Consider the following 24,275-nt stretch of genomic DNA (forward strand, 5'->3'; position numbering starts at 1 on the left):
TATTTTATCCTTCTAAAATGCTATGAAGCATGGTCAAATTTTTATCAATCCCAATTATGTTTATCAATAAAAGGCAAGCTATTCCTGGTAGATAGCAGGCTGGCCTAAGAGTCAGGATGTTCCAGGCTAGAAACGTATTCTCAATTGTTGTTCAGTTGTTTCTGACTCTTTGCAACCCTATTTTTCAGGAAACTTTGGCAAATGGAAGTAAATGGCTTCCCCAGAGTTACGCAAATTCCCCTAAACTTTCAGTGACCTAAGCAAAAGCTCAAGAAAATTAATCATTTGTATGATGGAGAAGTTTCCCCATGGAAAGAACTCTATAAACAGGGAGGAGGAAGAGTTTACCAAATTCACACGTGCTTTATCTGAGTTTGCAATCAAAATGAAAATAGCAAATCAAGTAGTACATTAGTCTTATCTTTAACCTTATTTTGGTTGTTTTTATAAAACTTTCATGTCTACATAAAGTTGTGATCTACTCAGCACAAAATAAAGTGGCCCATTATTCACTAACTTTAGTTGTGTACACTGCCAGAAGGATCATCCTAAGGGTAAAACAGCTTCATTTTGTTTTATTTGGTTTCTGAATGATTTGGGTAAATACCAGCCCCAATCCACTCTTATATTTTAGTTCTCAAAGTATAACTTGTTTTCTAGGTACGGGGCTTTACTGAGAAGCTGACACCCTTTCTTAGTCAGGTCATTAACTAGCCACATGATCTTCATTACTTTGGGCCTTAGCTGTCTTGTCTGTAAAACCTGTGAGCCCCTTTCCGTTCAGACGGTCCTTATGATCTATTTTTATTTCCAGTTTAATTAATTAATACTTTACCTATTCACTGCTTCATGGATAAAAGTTACATATGAGTAACTTAAAGGAGACTAGAGTCCATCTCGCATGAATGATTTGCAAGCTGCAATTTGATGATACAGCAGTGTGTTATAGGAAAAAAAAATTCTTTAGTCCTAGAAGCTAGAGAAATTTCATTCAAATTCTGCCTCTGATGATTCCTACATGTATGACCATGAGCAAGTCAGCTGGTCTCAGTTTTCTTTTTTGTTATTATGGTTGTAGTTTTTGAAGGCAATGAAAGTTGTGTCTTAGGATCATATAGCTAGTAAGTATCTAGATTTTTTTTTTTTAATTTAATAGCCTTTTATTTACAGGATATATACGTGGGTAACTTTACAGCATTAACAATTGCCAAACCTCTTGTTCCAATTTTTCACCTCTTACCCCCCCCCCACCCCCTCCCCCAGATGGCAGGATGACTAGTAGATGTTAAATATATTAAAATATAACTTAGATACACAATAAGTATACATGACCAAAACATTATTTTGCTGTACAAAAAGAATCAGACTCTGAATTATTGTACAATTAGCTTGTGAAGGAAATCAAAAATGCAGGTGTGCATAAATATAGGGATTGGGAATTCAATGTAATGGTTTTTAGTCATCTCCCAGAGTTCTTTTTCTGGGCATAGCTAGTTCAGTTCATTACTGCTCCATTAGAAATGATTTGGTTGATCTTGTTGCTGAGGATGGCCTGATCCATCAGAACTGGTCATCATCTAGTATTGTTGTTGAAGTACATAATGATCTCCTGATCCTGCTCATTTCACTCAGCATCAGTTCGTGTAAGTCTCTCCAGGCCTTTCTGAAATCATCCTGTTGGTCATTTCTTACAGAACAGTAATATTCCATAATTTTCATATACCACAATTTATTCAGCCATTCTCCAACTGATGGAAGGTATCTAGATTTGAACTCAGCTCCTCCTACCTATTCCCCACTTTCTTAAACTATGATTTAAGATCCAATTTGGGTTCTTATAACTGAATGTAGGTGGTCATGAAAATATAATTTATTATTTTGTTTACCTACAGACTTGGAGGTTGTGTAAAACTTTCTCAGGTAAAAAGGTCATGAGTGGAAAGAATTTAAGAAGTTTTGCTGTATACCACCCAGTTGTCCCTTTTTAATCTGTAAAATGAATCCGTCTAGATCATCTCTGTGTTCCACTCTAAGACGTATGACCCCAGAGAATGTTTTTATTTCAGTTTTTCCTGGATAGGACCTAAGCAGCATAGAAAAAAAGCTGGCTTTAGTCAAAATTCCTTTGTCCTGTGATTCTATAAATTGTAGTGTGATTGTCTTAATGTCACTCAAAATTGTGTTACAGGCCAAGCTTTCGCAGGACAAACTGGTTCCAGCCGGTGGGCTCAGAGTATCAACAAGTTATGCAAAAAGTGGGGGTGATTGACCTAACACCATTTGGCAAGTTTAAGGTCAGAGGCAAAGATTCTCTTAAACTGTTGGATCGACTCTTTGCAAATGTGATTCCAAAGGTAAATAAGAATATGAGTTCATAAGGTTCAAGGGTAATGGTCTGTTGGATCCTTCAGTCTTTTACTCTCTTTTTTGAAAAGACAATTTTTTGTTATTGTTCAGTTATTTCAGTTAAATCTGATTCTTCATGAACCCATTTGGAGTTTTCTTGCAAAGATACTAGAGTGGCTGGCTATTTCTTTCTCCAATTCATTTTACAGATGAGGAAACTGAGGAACACATTAAGTGACTTGTTCAAGGTCATACAACTAGTAAATGTCTAACATTTGATTTGAACTCAGGCCTTTCTGACTCTAGGCCTACTGTTCTATGCATTCTGCCACTGTAACAGCTTCCAAAGACAGATTACAATGAAAATAAATTATTTTAATATACATAATGATTTTGAGAAGGGAAACAAACAGCAATTCCCTTTAGCTTATACCATAAGTTTTGCCTCTTTTATATATTCAAAATTGTATATAATCAGTGAGTTATCTTAAAGGGAGAGTATATTTTGGGATCATCAAAGGTCTTAATTAAATGATCTACTCTGTTTAATCATTATTTTAATCATTCATTCATTCAACATCTTCTATATGCCATTCTAGGTTACATCTACTCTATGGAATATATTAGGCCTTGCGAAGATGCAAAAATAAATGTTATTTGGTTCCTGCCCTCAAGGAGCATGCAATATATTCAAGGGGAAATTTTGTCAAGAACTTGAAGACAGTATTGATTACTAATAATCTGGACTTTAAAACTGCAGACTAACTGGAAAGGGTGAACTATTTAAAAATAATAACCTAAGAGAACAATTTTGAAATCAATCTTTTTTAGTCAGGTTTAACACACAAAAATAATAATCTAAAGTCATATTACCTAGCAGAAGTGAGAAAAGTAAAAGCTTTTTCATTAGTAACTAAACAATTTGCTTATATTTTGTATCAGGAAGACACAGAAAGTTTTGTTCCCCCTTTACCCAGAAGTAATTATACATTCCTTTGTTCCAGGTGGGTTTTACAAATATAAGTCACATGTTGACACCAAAAGGCAGAGTTTATGCTGAGTTGACTGTCTGTCAGCAGTCCCCAGGGGAGTTCTTACTGATAACTGGTTCTGGGTCAGAGCTTCACGACCTGAGGCAAGTATGTTTTTAATCCAATAACTATGGACTCAATTGGGGCAGCTAAGTAGTTTGAATGCTAAGCCTGGAATCAAGAATACTCATCTTCCTGAGTCCAAATCTGACCTCAGACACTTAGCAGCTGTATGATTCTGGGGAAGTCACTCAGTTTCCTCATCTGTAAAATGAGCTGGAGAAGGAAATGGAAAAACTACTCCAATATCTTTGCCAAGAAAACTCAAAATGGTACTACAAAGAGTCAAACATAATTGAAATGACCAAAAAAAAAAAAAAAATTGGAATAAGCTTTCAGGAGTGGAATTCTTTCTTTCCTTTGAAGTATCAGGGAATGAAAGCATTACCTTACTCTGTACTTCCTATTTCTAAAATCTTTTGACTTTTTTTTTTATATTTTTAAATGTATTAATCTCTTTTGCTTTTTTCCATTACATTTATTTCTGAATACATTCCTTATAGACTTATTTTAAAAAGAAACAAATCAATCAATAAGCATTTCTTTCAACCCATGAAGTTCCAGTCAGTGCAGTGGGGATACAAGGCAATCAAACAAAAAAAAAAATGGATAGGCGAACAACAGCCAAAAAGAAATTATTGAGTCTGGGAGTCCTTTCCTTCTATAAAAAGATATACCACATTAAGTATAAGAAGTGCTTTGTAAAGTCTAGAATGTGGAAGTCACCAAGAGTGATTTGGAATTCTACCATTTAAATAAATCTTCTGAGACAAACTCTTTCCTATCTAACTGTTAGGCTAAAACTGTTAGTTATAGTTGAGTTAACTAGTCTATTAGTTTCAGATCAACTATCTGTTTACTTATCTGTAAAATGAGGATAGCAAGCATCTGGGTAGCACCATACTGCACAAAGCTCAGGGCCTAAAAATCAGGAAAAGTAAGCCTTCCAGGGGTCTTCAAACTACGGCTGTGGGCCAGATACAGCAGCTGAGGACGATTATCCCCCTCACCCAGGGCTATGAAGTTTCTTTATTTAAAGGCCAACAAAAAAAAGTTTTTGTTTTTACTATAGTCCGGCCCTCCAACAGTCTGAGGGACAGTGAACTGGCCCCCTATTTAAAAAGTTTGAGGACCCTGGACACTTGCTAGTTGTGTGACCTTGGGCAAGTAAGTTAACATTGCATCAATTTCCTCATCTATAAAATGAGCTAAGAAAAAAGTGGCAAATTATTCCAAAATCTTCATCAAGAAATCCCAAATAGGATTATGAATAGTTGGATACGACTGGAAAATAACTGAACAAATTTAAAATGAAGGTTATAATTGTACCTTCCTCATAGGATTTGTTGTGAAAATCAAAGGAGACAACATATGCAGAACATTATGTCAAGTTTAAAGTATTACATAAATATGAGATATTGTTGTTATTATTATTCTAAATTAGTGTTCCCTTTATATGCTGCTTTTCCTTTCATCTAGTGCTAAATTTAAATTTTTGACCTTTCAGTATAAAGGCCAGACCTTTATTCTGTCTGATAGCTGACCTTTATTGTCTACAGTATCTATTATCATAATATAGCCTTGTCCTTACCCAGAATGCTTTGCTGTTATAAAACTATATAATATCATGTGCTCTGATTAGATATATCTAAGACCAGGGGGACTATCATAGATTAATGAAGAGGGACATCTCATGATAGAGAATTGAAAAACCCTACAGAGTACACAATAGCTATTATAATAAAGTAGTCTCTACAGAGGCATTCAATAGAAGCTCATAGAAATTAGAAATCTTTGAAGTTTTTATAGCCCTATTACCAGGGACAGAAAAATTATGCATTTGATTCCAAGAAGCATCAGTGACTTGAAGTAATGACTGACTTCAGACCCAATGTTCTACCCACTGTGTCCCACAGCTGCTAAGCCACCTTTTTGTATAGTAGATTTCTTTAAAGAGAAATTGTTGTTGTTCAGTCATTTTCAGTGATGTCCAACACTTCCTGATCCCTTTTTGGTGTTTTCTTGGCAAAGATACTACAATTATTTGCTACTTGCTTCTCTAACTCATTTTACAGATGAGAAAATTGAAGCAAACGTGGTTAATTGACTTGATCAGGGTCACACAGCTAAAGTCTAGAGCTGGATTTGAACTTAGGCTTTACTGACTCCAGGCCCAGAGCTCTATCCACTGCATCACATAGAGAGCAAAAGAGAAGTGATGGTGGTATCGTAGTTTGTCCTTCAGGACATCAGGAAGATGATGCCATGACTTGCAAGTGAACTGGATTTAAATGAGGGAAGGTTGGGCAAGGTCACCTGCCTCTTTTTCCTCCAGAGCCCTCTGGGTTCATCTGGGCAAGATACAGAACAGGATGACTGGAGATGGCCCTAGATGCACTGGGAGATCTTGACCTTTTTAAGTTAAGATCTTTGTCACATATCAGTTAGAGTAAGACAATATCCATTCAATGATTAAGATTAGATAAGAAATCAGGCAAAGAATGGCTTTGTAGAGCCTTTCATTTCTCATTTTGCATTTGAGTAATTTGACATTTCCTCTTGTGTGGTACTTCTCTGCATTGGCATCTGTCTAATTTAAGGAGATAGCTATGATATGATGGAAAAAAAAAATATAGCATTTAAAATCCAACTCCTGGGCTGAAGTCCTGGGTCTAATATTTGTTCTGTGCACCTTGAGCAAGTCACTTTATTTTTCTAAAACTCATCTGTAAAATGGGATACTGATACTTCCCATTTACCACCCATAATTGTAAGCAATAAATGAAATATGTTAAATAAAAGACTTTGTAAAAATAAACTATAGTCATATGTCAGTTTTTTTGCTATTATTTCTGACCAATTATCCAGGCTAATAATAACACTGACACATATAGCATTTTATTAAGTGCCGTATATGAAGTTAATCTTAATAACAATTTTGTAACATGGGTATTACTGGTATTATTATCCCCATTCTACAGGTAAAGAAAATGAGTCTCAGAAAGCAAGTAATTTGCTCAAAGATACATTGATAGAACCAAAATCTATATGCAGTTCTTTTATTTTAAATCTAAAATCTGGTTTACTATGCCAGTCAATTCCAAGTTATTAAGTCTTTGGAACCTGAGTTGAACAACAGGGCAGATTGTTCTTGTTCCTCCTTTATTCTCACAGAGAACTAGTGACATCAGGAGTATAATGTCTTGACTTGCAAGTAAATTGGACTTAAGTGAGGCAGGGCTGTGCAAGGAGCTCCAGGGAGAGCATAGTCATTCTGAGGTGGCATGTGACAGGACCTGTTCAACTTTCCCATCTTTGATTTTGAGAGAAGGGCTTATAGAATTTGAATAGTTTATGTCATCTTTTGGGAAATTGATTATGTTGTTTAATTTTTTTAAATTTGTAAGCATATTTTTCTCTTTTACCAGCCTTCTTTCTGCCTACCCATCTATTCCTTCCCCAACCACTGGAAAAAAAAATACACCAACCCCCCCTCCCTCCCCCCCCCCAAAAAAAAACCTTCTAAGAAATATGCATAGTCAACCAAAACAAATTCTCACATTAGCTGTGTCTGAAAATTTTGAATCCATCATTTCTGTCAGGAAATTGCTGTTATTTTTTGGTCATTTCAATTGTGTCCTAAACTTTGTGATCCCATTTAGTATTTTCTTATCAGAGATATTGGAGTAGTTTGCCATTTCCTTCTCCAGTTTATCTGACAATTGAGGGAACTGAGGCAAACAGGGTTAAGGAACTTGCCCAGGGTCATACAGATAATGCATGTCTGAGGTCAACTTCAAATTCAGGAACATGAGTCTTCCTGACTTCAGACCTGGTACTCTCTGCATCATGGCACCACCTACTTAGCCCTAAATGTTTATCAATCCTTTGGAATTGTGATTGATCATTGCATTGATCAGAGTTCTTACTGTATTTAATTGCTTTAATCTCCAAATAAAGCTTCAAGAAAATAATATTGTGGAATACTTTGCCCAGAAAAGATTTTTAACAAAATGTTTACTCTTCAAAATACAGATGGATTGAAGAAGAAATTGTGAAAGGTGGATATGATGTTGAGATTGAAAATATTACAGATGAGCTTGGAGTCCTGGGAGTAGCAGGACCATCAGCAAGAAGTGTCCTTCAGAAATTGACCTCTGCTGATCTTAGTAATGATGCATTCAAATTCCTCCAATCTAAGCCTTTAACAATTTCTAATATTCCTGTTACTGCTATTAGGATATCCTATACAGGTGAGAACTGGGGCCAACCTAATCATATTAATTAGAATCTTATAAAATCTTTTGGGATAATAGTATCTGTCATCCTCATATGCAAAAATATGTATGTATATATAAGCATTATAATATACACATGTTCATATACATAAATCTCTCTTAGATGGGTGTCCAAAGCAACTGTTCTTCTCACCTAAACTTTATTATAATTTTAGATGTTTCCATGAGCGTCTTTGATAAACAGCTTCTGTTTTGTCTTTCATAAGTGTCTATTGATGCCCGGCCCAATAAATCGTCACTAGTTCAACAGATAGAAGAATGAGAGAATGTGGCTATAGGACTATAGTTACATAGGATGTATTCTACATATGAGGATGTCCCTTCATCTCAGATACTAGAGATTATTTCCAACACCTTTTCCAGTGCTCTAGAATTATTCTCTGGACTTTTTAAACTGGGGTCCATGAATATTTCAGGAGGTTTATGAAGGTGAATAAAAAAATGACCTCTTTATTTCAATATAATTGATTTTCTTTGTTATGTATCTTATTTTATACATTTAAAAATATTTTGAGAATGAGTCCATAGGCTTCACCAGAAATGATCCATGCCAAAGGAATCTATGACACAAAAAAGGTTAAGATCCTTAATATAAACCTTTCAAATATCTCCTAAAAACAATGTTGTGTAACAGAAAGGAAAATGGATCAAAGCTTGGACTTGACCAGACTGCCTATGTGGTAGCTGTGTGACTTTATGCAAGTCCTTTAGTGTCTTTAAGCAGCTTCAGTTTCCTCATCTGCTAAATGGGGATAATAACCTTTGTACTATACAATTCACAGATCAGTTGTAATAAGCATCAAATGAGGCAATGTATATGAAAAAAAAAATCTGTTAAATGTGTTTACATTGTTATTCACATGGAAGGATTTGCCTGGTGCCACTGCTTTGACTATGTAATTAAAAGCTAGAGTATGACCAATTCTTAATTATTCAGGTGCTAAGGAACAAAGAAAACACGGATAATTTAAATGCACGGCTAGTCACCAAACTTTATTTAGCCTTATATAAGAGGGATTTTCCCATGCATACAGGGGCCTATGCTCTATTTTGATTCCAAAAGGAAAGTGGAACTGTGCAAAGATCCACAAAACCTAGAATATGGGCCATATCTGAGTGAGACATTAGATGATGCTCCAAGACTTGAGTTAAAAGTTGAAGTTACTTTGCATGCAAAAGGGTTCACTTTGATCCCTATTTTTTCCTCTTTCAATGCCAAACTAAACTCCCTTTGTAGAAGAGAAATTACAAGTTTAAACCTACATTTGGAACTATAGTTTATCCTAATAAGATCCAAATGTTCAACCCTCTATTCCCACAGCCTTCTTTATACTTAATTCTCTGCAAAAAATACAAATTTTAGAACCTAGAACTCAAACATCTTAAAAACAAATGTGAAAAAATTGTTTTGAATGTAACTGGGGAAAATAATAAATAAATAAAAATTTTTAAAAAGAAAATACATTTTTTTTTGGTAAGCATATCCAGTATCTTCCCACTTACCATCTCCAAAATTAAAGTTCCAGGGGAAGGATAAAAATGCATATTTCTTGAGAGCAGAGACTGTTTTGCATTTATCTTTTGCACCTCTAGTACTTTCCACATAATGGTGAGCCCTTAAAAATTGCTTGTCAATTAACTGATTGGTTCATTGAAGGAGAAATCATCTCACCCCCTGTAGTAGTTAATGTTCCCAGCTCCTAAACTCTGACCATCTGAGACTACTACCCAAAGTATCAGCTAGCTATCCCAGGGAATTAGTCAGCATCTTCTTTTGAAGACACCCAAAACCTGATACCTTGTTTCTTTCACTGACTTTTGGGATCTTCAGCCAGGCCACAAGGTCTATACCCACTGCTTGAACTCTGCTAACTCTGAACTCTGAATTCTCTGAGTTAGAGGGTCCCCTTAGGTAGAAAGAAATGTGTAGTATTGTCCTTTTTAAAAGATTTTCCATCACATGTCATCCCACGTGATGTCTCAAAACTCAGAGTACTCTAATCCTCAGAGACTATTCAGCCTCAAAATTGCCATTTCTTTAGTTCCTTCAAAATGTGGACAATTTAGGGGAAATAGGTACTGGCTACATAGCAGGAAATAGTAAGTAGATATATCATTTTAGCCTCTAAGGTGGTTCTCATCCTTTTCCACCCATCCACAAATGATCAGGAGGACAATCAAGTAGGAAAATGTACTGCTCTGATCATTGTAGAAATTGTTCACAAGCAGTGAAGAAAAAAAGTGAGCACAAAATAGTGATATGAAGCAACAAAAGCATTAAGAAAATCCATAACTCTGATGGGGAATGATACTATTTGGCATTTATATTGTACATTATTTCATTTTGGCTTGACAACAATTATAAAAGATAAGTTACTATAGGTATTATTACCCCAATTTACAGAGACCAGGAAACTGGGGCTCAGAGAAACATAGTATCCAAGTCAATATTTAAACCTAGATCTTCCTGACTCCAAATTCAGCAGTCTGATATACCAATGTTTCAGAGAGAACTAAATTTTGAAAACGATTAAATTATCTTAAAACAACAATCCTGCTATTTATCTATTTAACAACTATCTGTGTTACAAAGATTGTTATGTTACAAAAAGCAGTTAAGGATCATTATACTAGTTTCAAAGGATTAGAATCACACCTTTATCTGTGTTATAGTTAGGAAAGGGCATCACTATTTATGTTATTGCTGTTGAATCTTTTTTCAGTAGTATCTAACTTTGTGACCTCATACTTCTGCAGCTCATTTTACAGATGAGAATACTGAGACAAACGGCATAAAATGACTTGCTAAAAGAATGCTTTGGAATTAGGTTTTGTTATAATTTGTCTAAAACAAGCTTTTAAGAAAATCAACAACATATGCTTATTGCATAAGTAGACTCTTTTCCCTTGTTTTATGGATTTCTAGCTAATGTATGTTAGAATCGGTGACCTTTGTTGCTTCATGATGATTGCATGATAACGGTTAGTTTATTTCAGGTGAACTGGGCTGGGAACTCTACCACAGACAAGAAGACTCTGCCATGCTCTATGGGGCCATCATGGAAGCAGGCCAAGAGGAAGGAATTGACAATTTTGGAACTTATGCCATGAATGCCTTAAGAATGGAAAAAGCTTTCAGGGCCTGGGGGTCAGAGGTCTGAAATTCTAATAATCTTTCATATACATAACTATGAAATGTTCATTTTTTGTTGTTGTTTTATTTATGTTATCACTAGGACTAACTTTATCTGATATTAAACTTGATTCTTGTTCTAGAAATAACATGACTTAGTTATTATAGGAATTTAGTAATTAGAAAAATAATTCTTTCCTCTTAAAGTCTCTCTTTAATGCTTCATTAGAGATAGGGATGGCCCTAGATTCTTAAATTTTAAGCTAATGAAACTCTGGAAGGTCCCTTCAAGTCAGGAATAGTTCTGACTACAGCATGTCTTTTGTCCAAAGACCCATCTAATTAAGTCAAAGAAGCTCTTTACCAGTTGGTTGTAGGATGCTAATTTTGGGCACAATTCTCCAACATTAATTACTAAAGTCATGGGGAGGTTGCGGTTTGTATCAGTACTCACAATAAAGGAAAGTACTGGTACTTGGAGTTATGAAGTAAGTTAAAGTGCAATGAAGCATTGATAAAGAGTTGACTAGGATTTTGGATGGCTTAAGCAATACCTCCTAGTGATTGAATATTAACAAATAACTGAGAGAAAACAGAACCCATTCATATTGGTCCTGATTCAGAGAAGGTTTTCAACATAGAAAGCATAAAACAATAATGATTAAGAGAACTGAGACCCATGCTAGGTAAAAAGGATTGTGAAGGCTGCTTCAAATGACCCCAGGTTTTTAGGATTTGATGCTTGAAATTTTAGATTTCTGAAGGAATTTGAGGGTCTGATTATAGTTTTTGAAAAATCATGTAAATATAGAGAGGTTCCAGAATAAATAATAATAATAATAATTAAAAAAAAACAAACCCTGGATCTGTGACTTTGTAGGTATAAAGAATTCCCACTGTAGAATTTCCATATGTGGACATAGATTGATATCTTTAACTTATGGTCATAAAGAGTTGGCTGAGGCACTGAAAAAATAAACGGGTGTCCAAGTTTGCACAGCCAGTATTTGTTAGAGGAACTTCTAGACTTCAGGACCAGTTTTCTACCCATTATTCAATAATATCTCTTACTAGAAGGATAGAAGTGATCAAAGGTAATCCAAATTTTCCAACAGCCTGATGAACTTCACATAACTCCCAGCAAAATTCTAGAATAGAATATTGAGTGCTTAAGAACATTTAGCTAAGGAAGTGCTGATCACACAGCAAGTCAGCACTGGTTCATCAAGAACAGGTCATGCCTAACTGACCTCATTTTTAGGGAAATGCTTTGTAAAATGTAAGTTGCTATTACTGTTTCATAAAAGCTATTTTAATGGCAATCAGGGAATACCATAGACAATAGTGCATTTTGATTTTAAAGAGATATCTAGCAAAGTCTCTCATTATATCCCTGGGGAGAAGTTGGTGGAATGTGGGCTGGATGTCTGGTGAGTTTGAACTGGTTTAGTGACCACAAATGAAGAATGTTGAGTAAATGAAGAATGTTGAGACTGGAGAAGTCTCTCCTGTTGGGAGCTATAGAATTTTTTTCTTAGCTCCATCCAATCTGACAGCTTTTTCAATGACTTAAATGAAGACATGCTTATTAAATCTGCAAATGACAAAAAGCTAAGGAGGATATTAACATGTTTCATGGCAGAATCAGGATTCTACAATACCTCAATAAATTGAAATGATGAGCCTTTTAAACTATGTCAAATTTAATAGGTATAAATGAGGCCTTGCATTATAGTACCTCCCCAAAATCAACTTTTTATTTATCTCTATTAATCAGAGATTCCCTGAGATAAAGTAAGCAGCTTTGTGAATTAGTAACCTTCTCAGAACTGAGTTGTGAAAGCAGAAGCAAAATGACAATCTGTCAGATGTTCAGAAAGGATTCCTGCCCTGCCCTGAGTAGAAGTTTGGATTAGTCTGAGGCTTCTTAAACTTTTTTCATTTAGGTGGTCCTTTTCACCACAGAAATCTTAATGTGACCCTGGGTATATAGGTATATAAACAAAACATTTACTGATAATAAATCATAACCACTACATTCAGTTATATGACCCCAAATGTGGTCATAACACAGAAAGCACAAAACAACAATAATAAAGAGAATTGAAGCCCACGCTAAGAAATTTTAGGCCAGATAACTTTCAGGGACCTTTCCACATTTAGGATGCTATGATTTGAGTCTTCTCTCATTGGTTTGTCAGAATGTTTAGTTATCATCACAGAAGTCTCTGAAAGGATAAAGTCAATTGCTCAACAAGCATCTTTTAAACACCTATTATGTTTCAGGCACTGGGTTAGATACTGAGCATACAAACAAAATGAGATCACCTTAAAGAGAAATAGGAGCTTAAATGAGAGTTTTAATGGAAATCTGGGTCACTTGTTGGGTAAAAAGAGGATGTTGACACATGAAGGGAAGATTCAGGGAGATGGGACTGTGATAATATCAAGTATTTTAAGTACATCAAATACTTTAAAGCCAACCGGGTGTTTAACATTTGTCCCCTCAACTGAAGCTCACAATAACCCTGCTGCTGAAGGCATTATTATTTTATTGATGAGGAGACTAAAGTTAAAAGGCTTTGTGGGATTTGCCCAAGGTCACACAAGTAGCAAGTATCAGTGAGATTTGAACTTGGTTTTACTCATGCCAAATCCAACACTACCCACTCGGGTACCCTGCTTCTTATTGCATCTAGTACAGTCAACTAAGGACAAGTTAGATCATTGGAAGAGATTGGCATTAAGATAGACCTTGACTACTTTACAATTTTGGGTAGGGCTAGTCCTGCTGGGGCTCTAGTACATTCCCTCTCCCTCTGGTATTCATGGTTTTGTCAGTCAGTCAATAGTCAAGAAATATTCAATCAATAATTATATATTAAGTGCCATCGGTGTGCTAAGTACTGAAGATATTTTAAAAAGACAAAAGATAATCTCTGCCCTCAAGGAGCAGATCTCTTAATGGACTTCCATAGTTGTTCCTCAACCAAGTTGGGATGACAGGAGGGATGCCTATCATCTCCACTACCCAGTTCTAATTGAGTTTAAGAGTAATTTGATCAATACTGTTTTTGAAGTGAGTGTGTGTGTGTGTGTGTGTGTGTGTACACACATATATTTGTCCAATCATTTTTATTCATGTCCAAATTCCTCCTGATTCCATCTGGGGTTTTCTTGGCAAAGAGACTGCATTAATTTCCCATTTGCTTCTCTCTCTGTTTTCTTCCCTTCCTCCCTCTCTCCTTTCCTTCTTCTTTCCCTTCTTTCCTCTTCTTCCCCTCCCACCCCCCATATAAAACCAATAGTCTTTGTTTTAATGTTTAAAAGAGAAAAATGTTCATTTAGACTATAGAACATCAGGGTAGCCTTTCTTATGAACTTTCAAAGACACATTCACCCATATTGATTTTACCTTTGGAGAACAAAAAACCTCCACTCCTATCTATCTTCATTTTAAAAAAGTGTTTTCTGTCCCAACATTTAATCCAGAGCAAAAGTAAAGGAGAGGGGAAAAGATGAAAACTATCTTGGTTCAAATCAGAGAGAAAGCCTGACAATCAAAGAATACTTTTGAATTACAAATCCTTATTTTTTTTGTCCAAAATCTCATTGCAATCTATTCTGTCACACACACCCCCTTCTTCTCTCATTCACTTATGCTATTTATCTCCCTTTCCTTCTCTTTAGCTCTCTTCCCAAGCTCAGTAACCTTCAAATTTCCCAGTAGTATTAGAGAGCCATCTAGTGTTACTACAGCAATCAATCTTTTCTTTCTTCCCTGGACACTGATGCTAAACCTTTGAGTGTACAAATCTTTTCAGAGCATTTGTAGCTTGATCTGATTTGGCAGTGAATCCAGATTTTATGTATCATTGAAAGAAATGATAAATTTTTGTTATTTATCAATTTTATGGAGCTTGATATTTTTCTCCTCAAAAGCTTGATAGTATCTTAGGATGGTTTGAAAGGCTCAGATCCCTGAATCATAGTAAAATGATTCCAGTTCAGGTCTAGTTTATATATCTGAACTTAAGCCACATCTAAGAAGCTATGATTTCATTACCCAAATATAACTTCTAAAAGTCTGAGCACAGTCAATCATAACTTTTTAGTAAAATGATGACAAAGAAAGTTGTTGGGATCAATGTTAGTTAAAAAAATTATTTAAATGGAAAAATACAAAAACATTCATAGCAATTTTATGGGAAATTAATTTTCTGTGTTGCACATGTATGTTCTGAAGTAATCTTATTTTAATAGTATGGTCTATATTTTGGGTCTAATACAGTATTACTTTAGAGTCTAAAGGGTTCCTCAAACTACGGCCCTCGGGTCAGATGCTATAGTGGAGGATTTATCCCCTTCACCCAGTGCTATGAAGTTTCTTTATTGAAAGGCCCACAAAACAAAGTTTTTGTTTTTACTATAGTCCAGCCCTCCAGCAGTCTGAGGGACAGTGAACTGGCCCTCTATTTAAAAAGTTTGAGGACCCCTGCTTTAGATCCAGATTCATGTATAAGTATAATCTAAGACCTCATATTTATTTCAAGGACTTTGGACCTTCTTTCTCTCCTCTCCTTTTCCATGCTCTGCAGGAAAGCAATTTCCACTTGTTCCACCTTTAACTTCTTATTCTGGATTTTTAATAACATGGGGCGATATCTTTTCATTATTTATATGCCTGAAACAGTATAAAGAACATTATATAAAGATAGATAAAATAAATATATATTTTAGAGATTTGTATTTTAACCAAGGATGTATGTACTTTATATATACTTTTACATGTCAAATAAATTTCCAACAATGGAAATTTAAAAGTAAACCTTCCATCTTTTCAGTTACACAATGATCACCATCTGTTGAAAAGTTACTTTCTCTTTTTTTGATTGAAAAGGTTATTAGAAATCCATCTTTATTTGAAATTTGTCTTCACAAAACTAGAAGGAAAAATGGAAAACTATGGGTTTTTAAAGGAAAAAACCTGTAAAAAAAGTTTTTAAAACTATTGTACAACCTTTTAATTTTAGAATGTCTTTTTTTTTCTTTATAGATGAATTGTGATACAAATCCTCTGGAGGCTGGGCTAGACCATTTTATAAAGTTAAACAAAGTAAGTCTATATTCCAAAGTCTTTATTGTGTATCAACATTTTTGATGAAATTTTGAAATAAAGATTAATTTATATTTGTTTGAGGGGGAATATATTCAGGGTCTCATATAATATGCTTTAGATTTAGGTAGAAGTAAAAATATTACATAAGGTCTTCTAGTGACAGTTAAACTTTTATACCAAAGCTATCTTGCTGTTCTATTTTGCTTTTAAATATAGATAAAGAAATTAGTCAATTTTAATTGGTGAGTTTAATCCACAGGTTTTTTCTCCCTGAGGCAATTGGGATTAAGTGACTCCCCCAGGGTCACACAGCTAAACCATATTAAGTGTCTGAGGCCAAATTTGAACTCAGGTCTTCCTGATTTCAGGTCTGGTACTCTATCCACTGCATCAACTAGCTGCTCACTCCACAATTGTAGAAGTAAACCCCTGATTTAATAATTTGATTTAGCAAAATTCATCTCTTAGTTCCAGGTACCCTGCAATTATTGGCTTACTAAGTATCTAATAAGCAATAGCAATCTGCCAAAAATGAAGCCAGATACTACAGATACCAAGTTGAATAATATCTGTCCTCAGAGATTTTATATTCTATTAAAATGTTGAATTATGTCATATTTATTTTAATTCAAATTAAGTTCATGTTATCATAATCCTACTTGTGATACAAAATCAGTAATTCCAGTATGTCTAGAGGTTGTGTTGTCTTGTGAATAAGGAATATTAAGGTTAAGTCTGTGGGCAAGGAGAAAACTGTAGGATGATTATGTTGGGACCAGTTTCCATTATGCATCTTAGTAAAACAATACAGTTAATGGATTGTGTGCCACACAGTGTTTTTGTTGTTGTTCAGTTGTTTCAATTGAGTCTATGACCCATTTGTGGTTTTTCTTGGCAAAGACACTGGAATGGAATATTTCCTTCTCTAGCTCATTTTACAGATGGGGAAACTGAGGCAAACAGAATTAAATCACAGCTAAGAACTATCCAAGTTCACATTTGAATTCAGGTTTTCCTGACTCCAGATCTAGCACTCTTATCTTCTGTACCACCCAATTGGTATTTTACTGCTGCTTTTTTCTCCTTCTGAATATTTAGTTATTGCCACAGACTTTCTACTGTAAGGAAGTTGTCAGTTTAGAAACTTTCATTTATAGCAATGTTCTTAGGTCTCAGTATAAAATGAGCATTAATTCTAGCACAATCTATGTAAGCATGAGGACCCATTAGTAATATTAATATTTGGAAACTATGACAACTATTGTAGAAGTGAACACAAAGAGTGAAACTGGATTCAATAGATTTCTTCTATTCAATTCTGAAACTGTCTACCTCTTTTTCCTTGAATGCAACATTCTATCTCCCATATACATGTGCAACATTCTATCTCCTATATCCATGTCTTCACATGCTGGAAGTGTTCCTCCTCTTCCTACTCAGCTCTTTGTTTCCTTTAAAACTTAACTCCTTTTATTATTATTATTATTATTATTATTATAGCTTTTTATTTACAAGATATATGCATGGGTAATTTTTCAGCATTGACAATTGCAAAATCTTTTGTTCCAGTTTTTCCCCTCCTTCCCTCCACCCCCTCCCCCAGATGGCAGTAGACCGATACATGTTAAATGTGTTAAAGTATATGTTAAATACAATATATGTATACATATCCACACAGTTATTTTGCTGCACAAGAAGAATCAGACTTTGAAATAGTGTACTGTTAGCCTATGAAGGAAATAAAAATGCAGGCGGATAAAAATAGAGGGATTGGGAATTCTATATAGTGGTTCACACTCATTTCCCTGAGTTCTTTCTCTGGGTTCAACTCCTTTTTTTAATGCAAGAGGCCTTTCCTGGTCCCTCTAGATGCTAGTGCTTTCTCTTCTGAGATCATACCCCATGGGGCAGAGCCAAGATAGGGAGAAAAGGAATGGAGACATTTGCATTCTCCCCAAAACTTCTCCAAAAATATTTCAAATAATATCTCAAAACAAATTCAGGAGTGTCACAACTCACAAACAAACAAAAAAAGAGTAAAACAATTTTCCAGCAAAGATAACTTAGAAATTCTGCCCAAAAGGTCTCTTGCCCTGGGGTGAGAATACAGCACAGTCCATTGCAGGCAGCATCAGTCAGAGCAGGTCCCCGCAAACTGAAATTGCCAAACATTTACCTTCTAATATATCTGTTTATATATGTTCTAATATATCTGTTTAGTCATTTATATGTTGTCTCCTCCATTAAAATGTGAACTTCTTGGGCACAGGAACTGTTTTTGCCTTTATTTGTATCCCTATTGCTTAGTACCACTCCTAGCTCATAGTAATGCTTACTGATCACTTGGTTCATTGGTATAAATAGTGAAACCTTAGTCTTGCTGCTTTTCTAATCAAATGTATCTAATTATGACATAGGTCAATGGATATTGCCTCAGAGGTGGGAAAGTAGTTTTAATAAATGAATGGAGCTCATAGCTAAGGGATAGGAGCTGAAGAAGCAGTACCCTGAGCACCAGCATTTGTTACTCAAAGTTCTCATTAGCGTACAAAGGATAAATCATCCTGCCCTAGCCTGTGCACTAAAAACTGTGTTCAAATCCTGTGTAACTCTGTAAAGATGAGCATTTGAATGGGGCTAAGTGACCTTTTATAGGCCCCAGCATCGATCACTAAATGCAGAGCTAGGACATTAGCATAAAGCATGTATATTTATGACATCAGGCGTTAGGAAAATGAACCTTCTGAAGAGTTTTAAAGGGAATATATTTCTGTGCATTTTTTTTCCACGGCTTTTATTTTTATGATGTACCATCTGCCCTAAGACCAGAGAAAGCAGGTGCAAGTGATTGGTTCAGGCCCTGGTGGCAGATTGCTCTTCCCCATAACAGAAGTCTTGGTTTAGTGGTTAAAACGAAGAACAAAAATGGCCTCCCACTTGAAAGCACTAAAGTTATCATGGGGGCCACCAAATGTAGATACATGACTCATGCTTTTTGCTTCACTTCTTGGGCATTATTGTTTGGGGATTAAAACAAGGGTAAATTTTCTCTTTCTTCATATAATAACCAGGCATAAAACTCCCTTTGTAATTATAAACAGGTGCAGATTGCATATTTATTAGTCTTTTTAAATTATTTCATCAACTAAAAAGAGCACAAAGCTCCATTAATTATTTAATAGATAATAGTTTTGGCTTACAGGTCACTTGCATGCTTTATATATTATTGGTCTCATTTTTGTGCAGAATTGGATTTTACTAATAAAAATAATGGCTGGCATTTCACACTCTGAATTTGCAAACTGCTTTACAACATTTTGAGGGGGATGTTGAGGGCAGACAGGTAATGAGGAGGAGGCCTGTGATTTCAATCATACAAGAAACTACAGGTAAAGACAGTCCTTTTACCAAAACAGATCTGTGACATAGTTTTAAAGAATTGCTTTAGACACACTAAGAAGCAACTATCTAGGGTTTCTGTGTATATCAACTATGGGACAAAAACTGAGGCTTTCCTGACTCTGACACCAAATGTCTTTCTGAGTGCTATGGTCATATCTGTTTTACAGATGAGAAAAACCAAGATTTGCAAAGATTATATTTGCTTGTTATTTAGGCCATTAGATGGTAAACTTCTTGAGAGAAGGATCTATTTTTTTCCCCTGGGCCTTAGAAGGTGATTAATAAATGCTAAAGTAACTAAATATTAGGAATATTCCTCTTCTGGAGACACTTACTAGCTATGTGACTCTTGGCAAGTCATTTAACTCTATTGCCTCAGCTTTCTCCCTTATAAAATGAACTGGAGAAGAAAATGGTAAAGTCCTCCATTATTTTTTGTCAAGAAAACCCCATATGGAGTCAGGAAAAGTTGGACATAATTGAAAAATCACTGAACAACAAGAATAAATGCTAGGTAAATGACTGACTGATTTGTTCATATAGCTAGTAAATGTCAGAGGAAGAATTTAAATTCAGATTTCTTCTGTCCATTCTTCTTTCTTCTACTATACTGCTGATATATGGCATACATTTGAGATGTCTGGACCCTTCTGAGCCAACCATATTGGTCATCTTAATTGATAGTGTATATTTCCATGTCAATGACTTCAGGGTGATAAAAAAAAAAAAGCAGAGTTTATTGGTTACTTATACACACCACCTCATTCCAATAATACATGATTTCAGCAGTATGGGTCTTCCTTTATGTACAGATTGCAGCTCCTCCACACCTTAGTAGACAGTCTTTCTAATTTATTGTGGCCAAAAGAGAAAAAAAAAAATTATCACCTGGTGGACAGCCTTCCTTTTAAGAATCTCTCTAAACTTAGCTATTTTCTAGTTCTCAGAGATGAGTCTATCACTGATCCCAATCCCTTGAATTTTAGATTTCAAGTACAGCCATGCTTTATGTCTAGTTCGTAGCATGAAACTGTAAAATACCTCCAGGATTTTCCTCTCTCTGGATACAACCTCCTGTCCTTCCTTCTTTCCTTTTGCCTTACCTGATAACTTGGTCTTCAACCTGTTTGTGACCTCAGGCTCACCACTCCCACTCCCCACATTTTCTCACTCAGGTTCTTCTCTTACCAATAAAAACTTAGATCTCTCATATTAAAAACAATTATTTTGGCTTAATACATTTTCAGCCTTCTTGAAAGGTAATCTGTTTGTATTATTTCTGCTTTCTATTCATTTTTATTTTTTTTTAGGGAGGGTTTTATTTATTCCATACACAGATGATTGAAAGGACAAAATTTTTCAAAATACAGTAATTGGTGAACATATACAGGATACTTATTTCTATTCACTTTTAAATCCCTTGTAATCTGGATTCTGCTCCCATCTACTTCCTTTTTAAAAACTTCCTTCTTGTGGTCATTTATTACCCCCTGTTTGGAAGATTTGATGGAACTGTTATTCTATCTTGGCCCTCCTGAAGCTTTTGAAACTGTCAAGCACTATGTCCTTGAAACTCTTTTCTTCCCTATGTGGCTTTCATGAAATGACACTATTTTGGATCTACTCCCACATCTTATGGCTTTTTTGAATCTTTTTTTTCCTCTCATTTGCTGATATCTAATGATGGCTCAGGAATTCAGCTTTGTCTTCTCTCTGTGCCCTCTCTCAGCAATGATAACGTCTCCCACAGTTTCAACTTTAACTTCAGTGGAGATCAGTGTGATAAATTATTATGTCCAGGCTCTACATAACACTTCTAATAGTCCACACCTCATATATCTCTACTTCTGTTTCTTTCTCTGTACCTCAAACTTACTATGCCTCAAACCAAAAGCTTATTCTATAAGCCTCCTGATTTCCTAATTTGGTTAATTTCTGAAGTATTTTCTTAGTTCCCTAGGTTCAAAATCTTGTATTCTTTTCTCCCTCTTCTGTACTACCTACTTCAATCCGACCATTTACCAAGTCTTGTGGATTTTCTGTTTTCAATATCTCTCACATCTATCATTCCCTTCCACTCTCACTGTCACTCTTCTAGTATCTCTTGATTGAACTATTACGTAATAGTCTCCTAAGTGATTTCCCTGCCCTCTGGTCTTTTCCCACTTTAATCTATCTTTCACACTGTTGAAAGATAAGTCTTTCTAAATCTCATCATTTCCCTGCTCAAAAAACTTTTCTTGCTATGGCACAAAGTCTATACTTCATAGGGTGACACTGGAAGGTTTTCATATAGTTCTAATCTAGCATTATGTCATGGCTTAGTGAATAGAGATTTCCTAGGAAGCAAAAAGAACTGAATTCAATCTTTGCTCACATTGTCTAAATAAGTTGCTCCCAGGGTCTTCAATAATTCTCTAAGACTATACATAGAGTATACATTGGTGGAAGGAATCTCCTCATCTAGGAGTTCCCTATACAAGTGAAATTAAATCCACTCCTTTTCTTTCCATGACAGCTACTTTTGTGAAATTGAATAGAAAAGAGAGATTAAATTTATTTGGGACAGTGAGATAACTAATCAATAACAACCAAACCAAAAATGTATTTGATGCATGACTGATAGGTGGCATTTTGTTCTATCCACCTTTAATTAGGAGAGAATATTTCACAGGAAAATGGCAAAATTCTGTCTTCTACCTCCCTTATTCTAGTGTACCTTATGTCACTTATGACTAGCTTGCTTTCTGCTTAACCTTCAGTAGAGTAGGCCCCAAATCCAGTGATATTTTTTGGCTGAGGTAACTGGGGCTAAGTGATTTGCCCAGGAAGTGAGACCAGATTTGAATTCATGTCCTCCTGACTTCAGAGCCCGTGCTCTATCCAATGAGTCATCTAGTCCCAAATCCAGTAACTTTAGAGAGAACATTTTAATTGAGAATGACAGGAAAAGTTTAACTCTGGGAATAACATACCTATATCTTAACACAACATATCTTGTAGACAACCTCTAGAATCCACAGTAGAGTAAACCTGTCTGGACTCAGTGAAAAATCCAGTCCTTTATACTGTTTTCAAAGCAAGATTAGTAGTGTCCCTAGGTTCTCTTTATATGGACTAAAATCTGGATTAATTCATACCCTATTAGGCCTCTGGGACTGGTGGGAAAGTATCAAAACAGTTGTAATCCATCCCTAGATTTTTCTCCATGTCAGACTTTCTACAGTGAAGTGATATGAAAGAGTAAGAAAAATACTTCTTAACCTTCCAGTAAGTTTACAAGATTGAATAAATCCAATAGAGTATAAGTAGGATGTAAAGTGTGGAGTGTCTTAGCTCATAATGTTGGAATAGAATATAATTTTGAAGAACTGATACTTTTGCTCCCCCTCCCCAACTATGCTAAAATTAATTCTGGGCTTCTGTTGAAATCAGATTTAGCTGCCATACTTTCAAAACAAATTGGGAAATAGGGAGGCAAGGAAGCTATAAAAGTAAAGGCTGTTTTTCATCCTCACTGACAGTGGAATGTAATTTAGACTCAATATCTAATGTGCTATAAGAAGTAATAATACCTTCTTTCCTAATAACGAATTTCATAATAATGAAAGCAAAGGCAAGAAGAACAATGGATCAAACCAAATTCACATGGTAAAAATAGGTACTAGAGATGACACACTTTGAAAGCCTGATAAGAAAATAATGAAAAAAATCCATAGATAGTATGATTTATCCTAAAAAGAGTAATGAGAAAATATTAATAATTAATAAATAATTAATAATTGTGCCTACTTGCTCAGCTCTGTAAAATATTTGTGGTAATGTATTATTTTGTAGGCCTGTTTATTATGATACTTGAAGAAAGTATGATGGGGGAATAGGAATGTTTTTGCTAAGAATTTTCTACAGGCTATTTCATTTTCTTACTCACTCCATTGACTACAAAGGTGTTGAGAGAGATTGTAAGATCTGGCTCTTTCCATTATTTATTTGTTTGTTTTAAATCTGACTCAGTAGAACAAAATGCACTTAAAGGATTTTCTACAAAAGATGTTTGCCATGAGCATATTAATATGATATGATTCCTTGATAAATGTGTTTCTGTCAGAGGGAATCACATGATACTCAGTGGGGAGGATGCTCACCTCTCTAGAGCATTCTGTTCACCCAGAAAATCCAGAAAATTTATTAGATGACAATCAGTGTGTTTTCAGCAACTCCCGTTATGAACACACATAATTTAAAGAAGAAAAATTTTATTTGTAGGTTAGGGGGAAAAAAAAGAATAGAGCATAATTCATGGGAAACAATGACATTCATCTTTGAGCAATGTACTTCCCCAGCCCATCACAATCTCAGTCATTTCCAGTTAAGTCCCAGGTAGGACTCCCAGCAATAATTACCTATTACATCTCCTCTGAGCATAACTCTTCCTTTAGTTTTCTCCAGCCCCACCAGGTGGCACCTGTGCCACTTTCCATCGCAATTTCTCTGGCTGTCTTTAGCTTTTTGCCACACAAAAGTCCTTCTCTGTCATAGACACTGTTTGGTCTAGAATATCCTTATGTTGGCAGGAAATCCCCTGGCTCTGGAAAGACTCATGATGTCTATAATTAGATTGTAGTAATAATAATAATAAGCTACAATCAATGAGTGTCATAAAAGTATCAGGCAGGAAAAGGGCCAGTCTAGGGATTAAAAAAAAAGTATGGCCCAAGTGTTATATAGGTATTCAAAAATTTTTAGGAAGACTAGTTAGCTCATTGAGTGGATTCTTTATGGAGTATTTATGGGAGAACATGGAGAATGATTATATAGGATGAGAAGACATAGAGGCACTGTTGGAAAGAGTACTCATATCAACAAGATCTTAGGATTTATCCTCG

The 24,275-nt window shown here is 35.3% G+C and overlaps 1 protein-coding gene across 2 annotated transcripts in view; it reads left to right on the forward strand.

Moving 5' to 3' along the window:
- DMGDH (dimethylglycine dehydrogenase) overlaps window positions 1-24,275 on the forward strand; it is a 103,056-nt gene that overhangs the window by 52,350 nt on the left and 26,431 nt on the right. For both annotated transcript variants that reach the window (XM_023495798.2, XM_003759434.4), the window contains exons 10-14: window positions 2,189-2,354; window positions 3,351-3,481; window positions 7,473-7,690; window positions 10,733-10,890; window positions 15,925-15,984. In XM_023495798.2, the coding sequence (XP_023351566.1) occupies window positions 2,189-2,354; window positions 3,351-3,481; window positions 7,473-7,690; window positions 10,733-10,890; window positions 15,925-15,984 (733 nt within the window). The remainder of the gene's footprint in view (window positions 1-2,188; window positions 2,355-3,350; window positions 3,482-7,472; window positions 7,691-10,732; window positions 10,891-15,924; window positions 15,985-24,275) is intronic.

The sequence above is a fragment of the Sarcophilus harrisii genome, chromosome 1 (assembly GCF_902635505.1).
Source record: "Sarcophilus harrisii chromosome 1, mSarHar1.11, whole genome shotgun sequence".
In the NCBI taxonomy this organism is placed as follows: Eukaryota; Metazoa; Chordata; class Mammalia; order Dasyuromorphia; family Dasyuridae; genus Sarcophilus; species Sarcophilus harrisii.